Source organism: Ipomoea nil, unplaced genomic scaffold (genome assembly GCF_001879475.1).
Source record: "Ipomoea nil cultivar Tokyo-kokei standard unplaced genomic scaffold, Asagao_1.1 scaffold2280, whole genome shotgun sequence".
NCBI lineage: Eukaryota > Viridiplantae > Streptophyta > Magnoliopsida > Solanales > Convolvulaceae > Ipomoea > Ipomoea nil.
Genome location: NW_017618708.1, coordinates 2,095,134 through 2,109,803, shown reverse-complemented (window position 1 = coordinate 2,109,803; position 14,670 = coordinate 2,095,134). Strand labels below are relative to the sequence as shown.

At 36.7% G+C, this 14,670-nt stretch overlaps 2 protein-coding genes and 1 pseudogene across 3 annotated transcripts in view; 1 reads left to right on the top strand and 2 right to left on the bottom strand.

The window, feature by feature from the left end:
* Positions 1 to 7,498, top strand: part of LOC109150921 (putative late blight resistance protein homolog R1B-14) — a 67,998-nt gene extending 60,500 nt beyond the window's left edge. Inside the window, exons 1-2 of one of the 2 annotated variants that reach the window (XR_002049249.1) lie at positions 6,834 to 7,206; positions 7,425 to 7,498. Coding sequence is in view for 1 of the 2 variants with exons in the window: in XM_019298929.1 (XP_019154474.1) it covers positions 7,425 to 7,466 (42 nt within the window). In the remaining variant the exon portion in view is untranslated. Of the gene's footprint in view, positions 1 to 6,833; positions 7,207 to 7,424 lie in introns of those variants that run through there. The other variant, XM_019298929.1, reaches the window with a different exon arrangement.
* Positions 1,367 to 1,965, bottom strand: LOC109150922 (annotated as a pseudogene).
* Positions 7,499 to 9,213: 1,715 nt separating the features above from the next.
* LOC109150751 (uncharacterized mitochondrial protein AtMg00810-like) lies at positions 9,214 to 10,479 on the bottom strand. Its single transcript, XM_019298734.1, has one exon. It carries the CDS (start codon positions 10,477 to 10,479, stop codon positions 9,214 to 9,216), a length of 1,266 nt encoding a protein of 421 aa, XP_019154279.1.
* Positions 10,480 to 14,670: the final 4,191 nt, after the last annotated feature.

The following is a 14,670-nucleotide window of genomic DNA, read 5'->3' as shown; positions in this document are numbered from 1 at the left end:
AATGCTATTCACACTCTTGGTTGCAGATTCTGAGGAGGCTTAGCCGAAATAACTCTTGGTTTTAAGAATAACTTTTGACAGTTTGTTAAATTAAACTTAATATATATTAATAATAACGAATAGGTAATAATCTTGAATGGTTTAAATAGTTGTTCTATGATTTATTATTATGGAGTAAAATAATATTTACATTATAATCATATTTTATATTAAAATATGGCTAAAGTGTCATCCCGCACCATGAACTACAACAGATTCTTCATGCCGCACCCTAATCTTTCATAAGTGATATTTCGATCCATGAACCAATAATTTTTTTTCACCTAGAACTTTTTACAGGTTTCTTTCAAGTTATAGGTTATAATATGTTGATGTGGAGATGTTTTTTTATTGACTTATTTAAATAATTAAATATGTATTAAAAGTATGACATGTCAGCCCTTTCAGCTTGACTTTTCTCTGTCTCAACATTCTTGTTAGCGATTTTACTGCGAAAGTTGCGTTCTTACAGCGATATCCTGACAAAGGTACGCAAATTGTTTACACGCCCAGATGGCCTTATATATCGATTCAAGACTACCCATAAGATTAGAGAGATTAGAGGGAGGTTAAATCAAATTGTTGAGAAAGCGGAGGACGTTATCGGCGTCGAACAAAATTAAAGTTTGTAGAAGCCGAAGGAATGATTCGTTAAGCTTTCGCCGAGACTAGATTTGAAGCTCCGGTTATGGGTTGTTGAGGAAGAAGCGTGTATGTGGGTGAATCTAAACTTTGCCACAACATTGTTGTCTGGTATTGGAGAACAAGATTGGCATTGTCGTAGAGGTGGAGCTGAACAGGGGAGTCTGAGGTTGTCTGGGTGAACAGAAGGAAACTTTGTTGCAACAAACCTAACAGCTTGCATCCTGCTCAGAGTTATCTTTCACGTCAGAAGGTTGCTCAGATTCTTCAGTGTTTCTGAGCAGCTACTATTAGAGACATTTTTCTTGAACTCTTGCATAGCATTCTCGTACTCAGACTTCAGTTGTGATGCCTTTGCCACATATGCAGCTTTCTCAGAGTCAGACATTGCATTCCATTTCTCACCACCAGCTTTCCCAACAATGGCCATAAATTTGTTATCAGGATAATTCACATATGGAGTTTTTTTTTTTTTTTTTTTTTTTTTTCTCGTCAAAAGGCCACTTACAGTCATGGTAGTCCTTTCAAATACAATAGTAAGCAACATTCTTTCAGATTAGTGTTTGTAGCGGCATATTACATAGCCAGAATACAAATGGTCTTGATCCCTGAAAATTACAGGGGGAATTATGTCTTAACAAGCAAGATAACTTTCTTCCTTTCTGTGCTTGTGTACGTTCAGAAGTCAAGAAATTGTGGTGGTTAACAACTCAACATACAGATCTACATATGGTCATTTAAGGAATGAATACAAGATGATGATGATGATGAAGCATCACAAATTTGAAGTTGCTTCTCTGATCTCCTCCAAAGAAATAACCTGCTCTTGCCCAACAAAGTCATTATCAGGCCGGGGTGAGAAAGAGCATGTAGTGACACTCCTTCCTCTCTCCCATAGGTACACAGGTGCAGAAACCCTGCTGCACTTCTGCAGGTTTATCATCATAGTGCCTAAAGGGACAGAGCGGTGCACCCAATGAATCCTTGTGTTCTGCCAGTCCCTTAATGACAACAACAGTGACCCCTTTGCCCATACAGAAGACTTCCGAGCATATTGCTCTGAGAACTTCCTAATTATCTCAACAGATTGCTCGGATGGTTCACGTTCAACTTTAGCAATACGACATGGCGGCGCTAAACGTAGGAAGGCCGGCTACTGGGAGTAGCAGCAATGGACGGAATGCCAAATCCAAGATTGTAGGGAATCGACGCCTGAAGAGCACTCATGGCGGTAACTAATGTCTAAGAAACGCCGGGTTAGTTTACGCCACAGTTTTACAGAGAAATATCATGAAGAGGTTATTTTATTTAAATTTGGGGGATTGACTTTAAAAAAAGGTCCACGCATATTACTTAAAAAAAAGGTCCACATCAACACATCACTTTAAAAAAAAGGTCCACATCAGCATATTACTTAACAAAAGGTCCACATCAGCACATTACCGGTGCCATGTCATCATGGTAACAGGGAAACCTGTAAAAAATTCTAGGTGAAAAAAATTTAATGGTTCATAGATCTAAACATCACTTATGAAAGATCAGGGTGCGGCATGAACAATCTGTTGTAGTTCATGGTGCGGGATGACACTTTAGCCTTAAAATATTAAAGGTTATAATACAAAGTCTTAATTTATGAAAAAATAAATTGTTTTAGTAAAGAAATAAAATTTGGTGTAATGGGTTGGAGATAGAAAAAAAAAATGGTATAAGAATATACAAGGAATTTTTCCTATGGTGTAAAATTTGGTGCAGAGGCTTAGAGATGACAATCATTATTGTGTGGGCTATGGTCCACACAAGCTATGTGGATCATATTTTGTATGTTATAAAATAATGTATATTTAGTACAAAAATAATGTGCTTTTAGAATATTAAAAATGTATTTTGTATTCAGAGAAATTATATTATTTGAAAACTACGAGTATATTATTTTTATAATGTACATTCGGTACAAAAAATAATGTACTTTTTAATATATTAAAAATGTACTTTCTTTTATGGTCCATACAGTACTATGTGGACCATGGTCCACACAATAATTTGCCTATAGATAGTCTCAGGGTTAGGAGAAAACATTTTATTAATTGTTTTATTGCGTTCGGGTTATGGGCTACATTATTGGGTTAGTTTTGGGTCAGATTATTTAGAAGAAAAAAAATGAAAGAAATAAAGTTTGATCCAAGAATTTATTATATTTAGTATATTTCTTTATTAAGTATTATAAAATAACATTGGTGTAATGGGTTGGAGATGGAAATAATTTGATGTAAAAATATATTGAGAATATTCATTTTATTGGGTTTTGGTTATGGGATACATTCCATTTTTTGCAAAACAAATTGATAATATGGGATGAAGGTCCAATGATGCACAAATTTTGCTATGAAACTTTAGATCTGACAATGAGGGATTTGTTATGCTCCAGAAATTCGAATAGTTATGATATGACCTTTGGTGGGGCAAACATAAATTCCTCATATCTTTAGAGATCCTGTAAAGTATTTAAGCTAACTATGAATCTACGCCTAAGAGGTGTACAATCAGAGGTTGAAGCTAAAGAGATTGAAGAGTTTGCAAAATGGATAGCCAATATAGGTGGAGTAGTTGGCAATTCAACTGATAGTGAAGCAGATATGACAATTCCAGGTCACTTATTGCTCAAGTGTGACGATGATCCTATTGCTGCAATTGTTGATAGCACATTCCCTTTGTTTCAACGCGGTATAGGTGATCTGTCATATCTTAAGAACAGTGTTATTTTGACTCCAACATTTGATGTGGTAGATAGCATTAATCAATACACGAATGATCATAAAATTACAAAGTTTATTATTTTAAATTTATTAGGTTTTCAAACTGTATATTTTTCCATCTAATTATATTATACTGTATATTCTATACACTATATATATAGTTGTGCACCAGGATTATGTGGTCTAATGGTACCCGGGTTGGACTTTCATTTGGAAGATTATGAGTTCGAGCCTCAGTGGAGGCGTTACTTTGTGTTTCAGTAAGTTGAGAAGATATATGAACAGATACTACTGTAATAGAGCCAGTAACTTTCAAAAAAATATATAGCATCTCTGCTACGCTACTGTAACTTCGCACTTCGCTTATGGAAACACTTTCTCTACATTTCTTGCAATCACAACCACGTTTGCCTCTTGAAGATTTAGAGGCACACTTTCTCTACATTTCTTGCAATCACAACCACGTTTGCCTCTTGAAGATTTAGAGGCACAGATTAGAGAAACACTTTCTCTACATTTCTTGCAATCACAACCACGTTTGCCTCTTGAAGATTTAGAGGCACACTTTCTCTACATTTCTTGCAATCACAACCACGTTTGCCTCTTGAAGATTTAGAGGCACAGATTAGAGATGGCAATGAAAAACTTGGCTTGCAGCAACAAATTGTTGACGCTGAGATGAGAGAGATGGAGTTGGACAAAGAAGAGTCATTAAAGGGTTGGACGAGGCGCCTCCGCGGGCTTTATGGAAAGCAGCAGGTTGCTTGGAAGATGGCTGAAGTCAAACAAAAGATAGTTTCTCTCGGCTGAAGTCAAACAAAAGATAGTTTCTCTCCATGAAAAGCTCCGCTTGCTGCAACAAAGTCTTGAGAAATCTGAGATCCCCTATGACGATGCGAGGGTGAGGGTGATGAAAGATTTAGAGGCGCAGATCAGAGATGCATCGTTCAATGTGGAAGAAAGGATTGAGATGGAGTTGATTACCATTTATCCAGCAAAGGATAGTCTTCTTCATATAACAGCTTGCCTGCTCAAGCTTCATCATATCTTCAATGAAGCAGAAAGACAGACTGATTACCAGATCAGGGATGGCAATGAAAATCTTGGTTTGCTGCAACAAATTGTTCAGGCTCAGATTAGAGAGATGGAGTTGGACAAAGAAGCCTCATATTCATCGAAGCGTCTTGGTATAAAGGCTTGTCTCCCCAGGCTTTATGGAAAGCAGCAGCTTGCTCGGCTCAGAGAGGTGGGTGAAGTCAAACAAAAGATGCTCTCTCTCCATGAAAATCTTGGCTTCCTGCAGGATATTCTTCAGAAATCTGAGAATGGCAATGATGATGAGGGGGCGATGAAAGATTTTGAGGCAGAGATCAGAGATGTATGGTTCAAAGCCGAAGAAAGGATTGAGATGAAGTTGACTACCATTTATCTAGCAAAGGATAGTCTTCATCATATAACAGCTTGCCTGCTCAGGCTTCATGGAATCTTCATCAAAGCAGAAAAACAGACTGATTACCACAGGAATGAGCTAATTACAAAGGCGGCTTCATCACAAAACGAAAGAATCACTGATGTTTCACTCCTTGGTCGGATCCAACAAAGAGGACTACCACAGCTTGTCAAAGGATCATCACTGCATGATCTAGCACAGCAGAAAAATGCTTCAAAGTCTGATGGTGGAATGGTCGGATGTAAGAAGCTATTCGAGAAGATATTGGATCAGCTGCTCACGCAACAAACAACTAAGGGGAGACAAGTTGTTTCAATTGTTGGCATGGGAGGAATAGGCAAGACAACGTTAGCACACAAAGTTTATGAACATCCATCAATTACTTCTCATTTCGACAAGAGAGCATGGGTTACTGTATCCCAAGAGTATAATGTAGAACAAATGCTTCAATGTCTCCTTAGTTGTGTTACTGCAGCATCAAGAGATGGTGGCCAAGACCAGTTAGCTGAACGCCTACGTAAAGACTTGAAGGAACAAATATATTTGATAGTGATTGATGATATTTGGAACACTACTGCTTGGGATAGTGTGCAAAGATGCTTTCCAAATGATAATAATGGAAGTTGTATACTATTGACTTCTCGACTCAGAGAGGTGGCAGAATATGCTAGCTCAGGTAACTCTCCTCTTAACATGCCTTTCTTAGATGCCGATGAAAGTTGGAATCTCTTTTGCAAAGTCTTTGGTAAAACTAAATTCCTTCTAGTGTTTGAGCTAATTGGTAGAGACATAGTGAAGAAATGTAAAGGATTACCTTTAGCTATTACTATAGTAGCTAGTCTTCTCTCCAAGAAAGAAGAGGAGGAGGAAAAGTGCGAGAATGTTGCAAAAAGTGTAATGGGTGATTCTAGTGATGCATGTTCCAGAATACTGTATTTGAGTTACAATCAATTACCACACCACTTAAAAGTCTGTTTTCTATATTTTGGAATTTTTGAAGAAGACTTTGAGATCTCTGTGAAGAAGTTAGTTAGGTTGTGGGCGGCAGAGGGATTTTTGAGCACGGTGAAGCATGTGAATTTGGAGAAAGTGGCTATAGAATGCTTGCAAGATCTTGTTGATAGAAGTCTTGTTATAGTTAGCAAACATAGCTACAATGGGGAAATGAAGAGAATAAGGATCCATGATTTGTTGCAAGATTTGTGCTTGAGAGAAGCTAGACATGAAAATCTCTTAAATGTCATTGGAGTTAAAAAACCTTGTCGTTGGATAAGTCATACATCAAGATCTCACTATAGTGAAGCCAGGCTTGAAGATGAGTGCTTTCACAAATCTCATTCCTTTCACTTATTTCATTGTTACTATTCTTGGAGTGGGTATGTGAAACATCTATTTTCACACTTGAAACTACTAAGAGTACTTGACATGAGAGATATATGTTGGCATGATGAAGAACGAAATGTGCTTGCAAATCTTGTTCATTTGAGATACTTAGCTTTGTATACCTATGGCTGTTGTCACAAAAACCTCTTTGAGCATTGGAGTAATATGCAAACTTTGATATTTATTGGGAATTGTGATATAGTTTATTCCTATGCAATTTGGAAAATGCCACTATTAAGGAAATTTTGCATTGGAGGAATTTGTTCATTAAAAACTCCATCGATTGTTTATAGAAACTTAGAGAATATATCTTGGTTGGATTCTGAGTTATGTACAAAGGATTTGTTTACAATGATTCCGAATTTAAAAACATTGGGGGTCGATGTTAGACACAACAATGATGATTGTCCAGATTGTTTCAATAATTTTGTGCACTTGGAGCAGCTTAAGAAACTAAGCATCAGAAGTAGAAAGTGGATGGGTGGCAACCTTGCTATATGTAGCATCCCATGGGCAACTAGTTTACCAAATCTTAAGAAGCTCAGCTTGTTGAAGTGTAGTCTGGGGTGGAGTGAGCTGAGCGCTATTAGTATGTTGCCTAATCTGGAGGTTCTAAAATTGATAGATGCTTGTAAAGGACGAAAGTGGGAGACATCTGATGGAGGGTTCCATCGATTGAAGAGGTTGGTAATTAAAAATACAAATTTGCGATGTTGGAATATTGTGGGTGACCATTTCCCTATGCTTGAATGTTTAGAGATAAGTGAGTGCTATTGGTTGGAAGAAATCCCTCGTGGTTTTGCCGATATCATCACACTAGCATTGATTCAGTTAAGTTATTGTAAGAGTTCCCTTGTGGCTTCTGCAAAGTGGATTCAAGAAGAGCAAAACAATTGCTATGGAAATGATGTCCTCCTTGTTTGTAAATAAAATATTAAGGTCTCTTTCTATCCCTCTGATATATCTCTCACCATTTAACATGCACTTCATACTACTTGAATTTTGTATGGCTGATGGTTGCAATGGATAATCATCTATCTGATCTGATCTGTTTTCTTTCACTTCTATCTCTTTTTAAACTTCTGTATCTCATATTTCCTTACCTATCTAACTGTTGTGTGTTGGCCTTTTCTTTTTACTGAATTTATTGTTTCCAGACTTCAAGCGGTAAGTACGTGGCTTTAGGAGAAAGAGAGTGATGAATGAATAGGAGTATGTAGGTATATTGTATGAGCACATATACCTACTGTTTATTTTTTTTTTTTGAGAAAATATACCTACTGTTTATTATGGTGTTATATAATTGAATATAGTGAATTTATAAAGAACAACTAACCAACTACACTACCATTACTATTTGATAGGAGCTGAATTTCCCCAAACCATGAAGCTAAGGCTAAATCTGAAGTGTTTTTTTTTTTGTTTGTAAGCAAGTGAAGTTGTACAGATAATCTAACTTAACGTCTCACTATTTTGTTTCTTCTTAGCCACATACAGTTTACTCATTTTACCCCAGGCCATCATCTCATTCTTAATTCTTAATTCTTAAACACACAAGTTTTGGAGTCTCTGATCTGTACGTACAAAACCTTGATTTTCTTGAGTTGTGTTTCTTCGTCTCAAGTCTCAACTGTTACCTATTTTTGTGTCTAACTTCCTCTACTTCAATCTTCTGGTACGAGATGAGACATATACTGCTTTCCAGAACATTTATTTTCCTGACTTAAAGATAACCAAATGTATTCACCTGCTCATAACATCCATCCTTCAGCCTGTTTATTTTTAAAATTTTATTTTATTTAAAATTATTAAAATAAATTAAAAATATTCCTTCTCATCTTCTCCCAAATACTAAAATATTCCTTCTCATATATAGATGGACAGTACGTGTAAGGCTTATTATAGTAAGGGTATAGATGTTGTCTTAATGTAAGTATTATGTTAAGAGTTTATGTGTATTATGTATTATGTTAGATTATGTGTATTATGTTAGGAGTTTATGTGTATTCTAGTACTAGTATACAATTATGTACATACGAACAAGAAATTTTTAGAGCACACAATGCATGGTGCGTCCTGGTGCAAGATATAATTTGCCAGCTTTTCATAGCAAGGCTAAGGCTTTGGGCCTTGAGCACTTGGGAATTGAATGTCGATCTATATATGAGAAGGAATAATATAATATTTGTGTATTATCAATGCATTGGACAAATATAATGGAGACCATATTTGCTTGCAACGGGGATAGATGGACAATTCACCATCAAAACAGACCACAAGAGTCTCAAGTATCTTCAATTCTAGAGCAAATGATTACAACTGCTATTCAACAAAAAGGAGTGACTAAGTTTTGTTTCTTCTTAGCCAAGTGAAGTTGTATTGTTAATCTAACTTAACCTTTCAATTCACTGTTTTGTTTCTTCTTATTAGCCACAGTTTACTCATTCTTAAACGCAGACAAGTTTTGGATTCTCTGTACAAAACTTTCCATGGGTTTCTAGTTGAGTAGTTTTTCTTCCTCTCAAGTCTCATATTTTATTTATTTGTGTAGTCAAGTGCAGTTGTATATATGCATCCATATAAATATGAATTGACTATCCCTCTGCAATGAGAATAGTCATTTCCACGGCCCTAGGCCCCATAGTATTATCTATTTTTTTTTTGATGAAAAGAGACTTTATTTTTGATTAATAGCGCGATGGAATACAAAGCCCTTGAGATCACACAAAAGAGCCATATTGGCTTTTATAGGTAGAGAATCACCCTCATTAATAATAACTAAATGTATTAAATACCACAACTACCTGACCCTTATGTGTGTTTATTTGACGGAGAAGCGTGAAAGAAGAGTGAAGAGGTTGGCGGTGTATCAAAGGAAATATTATTTGACTTGTTGACTAACCAAGATTACAGAGAGCTTTAAGTATAGAAAGAAGAAGACAGTTATCAGACAGTTATCATAACAAACATATAACAGATCTTGGTGAGACGGTTACACACTGTAGCCTTCTTCCTTTCCTTGCTCACGTGCCTTGTCCTCCAATACCCCCCGTAAGCTGGAGTATGCAGATCATGCGTGCCCATCTTAGATATGAACGTCTGGAACAAGGATATTGGGAGTGCTTTGGTAAAACCATCGGCAACTTGTGCGGCAGAGGAAACAGAGAGTAACTTAACAAGTCCTTGGCTGATTTTCTCTCTAACGATGTGGCAGTCTATATCCAAGTGTTTTGTCCTCTCGTGGAATACATGGTTTTCGGCTATGGCTATGGCCGATTTATTGTCGCAAAACAGCGCTGCAGGTTTGTTTAACTGAGCCTGCAAGTCACGTAGCAGAAACGTGATCCATTGTATTTCACAAACTGTGGCTGCGAGTGCTCGATATTCTGCCTCCGATGAAGAACGGGAGACAGTGGCTTGTTTCTTAGATTTCCATGACACGAGCGCAGAGCCGAGAAATACACAGAAGCCAGTGATGGATTTTCGTGTCTCCAAGCAGGATCCCCAGTCTGAATCAGAGAAAGTATTGAGCTGTAAACTGTTATTTGCAGGGTAGAACAGCCCTTGCCCTGGAGACTTCTTTATATATCGTAGTATACGATGAGCTGCAGCTAAGTGCACATCTGTGGGAGCATCCACAAACTGGCTGAGTTGTTGTATCGCATAAGAGAGATCAAGTCTTGTTGCGGTTAAGTACAGCAATCGCCCAATAAGCCTTCTATAGCCACTGATGTCTGTGATAGAAGTGCCACTGTCTTTGGTTAACTTGTGACCTGGAACCATGGGGGTGCTCACCGGTTTGCAGTGAAGAAAGCATTCTTCAGCTAGGATGTCTAATGCATACTTCCGTTGACACAAGTTTAGGCCAGCTTCGGTTCTATGAGCTTCAATACCCAAAAAATAGCCCTGCTTTCCAAGATCCTTAATCTTGAAGGTCGAGTCAAGGAAGGCTTTGAGTTCATTAATGAGGCACATGTCGGGGCTAGAAATCAAGATATCATCAACATATATGAGGATAGCTATAAAATCCGAACCACAGCCCTTGGTGAACAATGAAGGGTCTGACTGGGCTTGCTTGAAGCCTCTGCTTAACAAGGAACTGCTTAGTTTTGAGTTCCATTGCCGGCTAGCTTGCTTGAGGCCATAGAGAGATCGTAGTAATTGGCAAACTTGCCCCGGTTTCTCCCCTTTGAAGCCTGGTGGTAATTCCATGTAAACCTCTTCATCAAGACTGCCGTGCAGGAAGGCGTTATTTATATCAAGCTGCTGAACATGCCAATGGAGATAACAAAGAGTTGGCGGCCGTCAACGGCGCTGATGAATGAGATATCGCTCCAACATGATAGTGCTCCAATGAAAAATAAGAAAAGAATTCAAAGCTACCTTTAATTCATCCATAAAAATATGCATAAGTTACCGAAAATATAATATTTACAATTAAAAATCCATATAAATTGTCAGAAATATCCTTATTAAATAAAAGAGAGAATATGAAAAAGGAAAAAAAAAAAATAGCCATTGGATCAAGGGAAATAAATAGTCCAGATTAGTCCTCAAGTCTTCATGGAAAAGCGTGCCCTTATTGGCTAAACACACACATTTCTAATAGTATGCACAAAATAATCTTGGGTCACACTTGTGTTAAACCGTCTTACGAATCTTGATCTATGAGAAGTATAGGGTCAATGTAAAAATGCAATATGTATATGGTTAAATGTAATGCTAATAAGGAATAAAGTGTTTGCTACTTGGGAAATTGTAATACTTCTGAGGAAAAGTTTAGTAGTTTTACATTTTGATGTAAAAGTATTACATTTTTCATAAAAAATATTACATTTTTCCTTATAAATAATGTTGGCAAGTGTTTGTTACTTATTAAGGAAAATTTAATATTTTTTAAAATCAAACTGTAAAAGTATTACATTTTTGTTCGAAAGTATTACACTTTCCCATATAAGTAATAAACACTTTATTCATGATTAGTATTATATTTTCTACTATATGTATTACATTTTCATCTTGACATGACTCGTATCATAGGTTTCACACAAGTTTTTGCCAATAATCTTTTATGATATAATCTTATAACTAAAAATAATTGGCAAAAAGTCAAAAACTTGTGTGAGACTGTCTCACGGATCCTTGTCTGTGAGACGGGTCGTATTGTTGACAACTAGGTATATAAATATCACAGTTTTAGTTATACATATTACAATATTTATAATTCGTAACATCAGTTTTATCCCAAATAACATCACAATTTCACATATTACAATATCTAATATAAGTAACGATTTGTTTTTAATTCAATTTGGCATTAAATTTTCTATAATAAGTTTTACAATTCCTTTCATAAATAATATTTCACATATAAATTTTACTCCCTTGATCCAATTTTACCCGTCATGTTTACTATTCATCAGTCAAACCAACTCTTTCTTAATTGCTTAGTTTCTTTAGTACTCTTTATTTTTAATTATTTTAAAATGTAATTTTTTTGTGTGTGTTTAATAGTACTTTTAATATAGTTTCTAAATATATAAAATTTATATATTAATACTAAACTTAATATTATGAAAAACTAAATTCAAAATAACTCCAGTCAAGCCTTGTTATCTGAACCAAACAAACAAAATGGGACAGAGGGAGTACAATATTTACATTAGAATTATACTTTGCATATCATAATTTTAGTTATAAGTATTACAATATTTATCATTAGTAACAATTTACCCTAGATAATATCACACACACACACACACACAATATCTATTATAAGTAACAATTTATTTATTTCAAATCAGTATTAAATTTTCTGTAATAAGTATTATTATTTCTATCATAAATTATAAACAACTTTCATATATTAGACAATCTCAGGGATTAAGATTTATGAGATAGTCTCAACAAGTGTGAGTCAAAATAATGAGACATTTCTTGAATCAAACACATGCTAAAAGTAATGCACTTTTTGCCTAATGATTTTCCTTCCATTTAAAAATTTCTAAATTTTGGTTTTTACGTTCATAATCAAATATTATACATGCGATGATGAGAACCTGTGATTTTCAATTGCACAATCGTTCAAGCATACAATGATGATTAAATATGTCCTCCCAAATGCTCTGTCGGGCCGGAGTGTGGGGGGCCCTTAGGGTTGGTGTTCAACCTTTTTGGAAAAATGATTAAATATGTACATGGAAGAGTTACAATATAACTCAAACTAATAGAGTCCTAATACTCCACCTCAAGCTGAGGGTAGTGAAACAACATGAGGCTTGTCATGAAGAAAAGAGAAACGTGGAGCTAGAAGTGACTTTGTGAAGATATCTGCAAGCTGATCCTTAGTGGAGATAAAATTCACTTGAATGTCACCTGCTGCTACCTTATCACGCAAAAAATGATAGTCAATTTCCACATGTTTGGTCCGGGTATGGAAAACCGGATTAGCACACATGTAAGTTGCTCCAAGATTATCACACCACAATTTAGGCACAGGAATGGGACCAACATCAAGCTCACGCAAGAGGGAAACGAGCCATGTTACCTCATCACAAACATTAGTAAGGGCCTTGTATTATGCTTTAGTAGAAGAACACGCAACCATTTTCTACTTCTTACAAACCCACGAGATGAGATTAGATTCAAGAAAAATAGCAAAACCACTGGTTGACTTACGATACAACAGACAACTAGCCCAATCAGAATAAAAAAAATGCATGTAAATCAACAGATGAAGACTGATGCTGACACATCCCAAGGTGTAAAGTACCCGGCCTTCACATACCTCTGCACCCGCTTCAACTGTGCCCAATGACCTACCGTTGGAGCATGCATGTGCTGACATAAACGATTTACAACAAAAGAGAGATCATGCTGAGTTATAGTGAGATACTGCATTGCACCATCCAGACTTCAAAATTGAGTTGGATCAGAAAAAAGCCTAGCAAAGTCCTCCACAGAACGAGACACTGGAATTGGCGTGGCTAACGACTTAAACTCAGCCATGCCAGCACGTCGCAAAACATCAAACATATACTAACGCTGAGACAGGATCACACCATCAGCTAGTTTGACTACCTCAATGCCAAGAAAGAATCCTAGGGTTCCCATGCCACATATATTGAAAGCAGCAGAGAGTTTGGCCAACAACCTAGCAACCAAACTTAAGTCATTCCCCATAAAGAGAATGTCATCAACATATACCAACAAATAAAACTCAAAGAACCTTGTGAGTAAATAATAAGAGACACATCGGTCTTAAAAGCCCGAAAAAAAGAAAATCCTGAAGGCGATGAAACCAAGCTTGAGGTGCTTGCTTAAGAACATACAAAGATCGTTATAACAAACATACGTGATCAAGAAATCCCTTGTTAACATAGCCTGACGGCTGTCACATATAAACTATTTCTATTACGTGTCTATTTAAAAAGGCATTCTGGACATTGAGTTGACGAATTACCCAGCCATAGGACATAGCCAAAGACAATAAGAGGCGAACAATCGTGATCTTCACCACTGGACTGAACGTGTCAAAGAAATCATAAACAGCCACCTGATTGAACTCCTTGGCTACCACACGAGCCTTATGACATTGAACCATTAGCCTTTCGTTTCGTACGTAAAACCCACTTACATCCAATTACATTCATACATGGGCGGCAAGGCACTAGACGTCAAGTCTGATTTTGAAGAAGAACATTAAACTCAATGTCTATATATAGCAACTCCAGTAACCATAGCATGAGTTTGAGTAGCAAGTAGGCTCAATAGGACATATCTCAGCAGCCAAAGCCACTGAGCTACACCAACGCGAGACATGCTCCTAGTAACCATAGTATGAGTTCTAGTCATAGGCCGTGTGGGAACTGAAGGGCGAGACTAAGGCACGACATTAGACATAATAGGCACTACTGGTACGTGATACTGCTGACACCACCGAGGGCCCTTGAATTGAAGACACAACCCATGGCAGCGATGAAGAACTCATAGGTGACTGTAAAACACACTTAAAAGTAAATGTAAATTAAACACAATCTAGTCAAATATGACATGTCTACAGATAAATATCTTGTTAGTGTGTAGGTCTATATATCGAGACCCCCGAAACGACTCTGGATAACCTAGAAAAACACATGGAGCAAACCTTAAACTCATTTTGTGACGATTGTAAGGACGTAAGTATGGGTAACACATATAACCAAAATCCCAAAGGAAGGACTAAGAGGATGGAGATCGAATAGAGTGAGGACTAGCACTTCCTAAAGTTTGAGAGGGCATTTTATTAATGAGATAGACAACAGACTCAAAAGCAAATCCCAGAAATGAAAAGGCACAGACACATGAGCCATAAGAGTAAGACCTATCTCAACAATGTGGTTGTGCCAACGCTATACACAATCA

Excerpts from the sequence above, each read along its gene's own strand:
- LOC109150751 (XM_019298734.1), bottom strand. The coding sequence starts at position 10,479 with ATGGAATTACCACCAGGCTTCAAAGGGGAGAAACCGGGGCAAGTTTGC.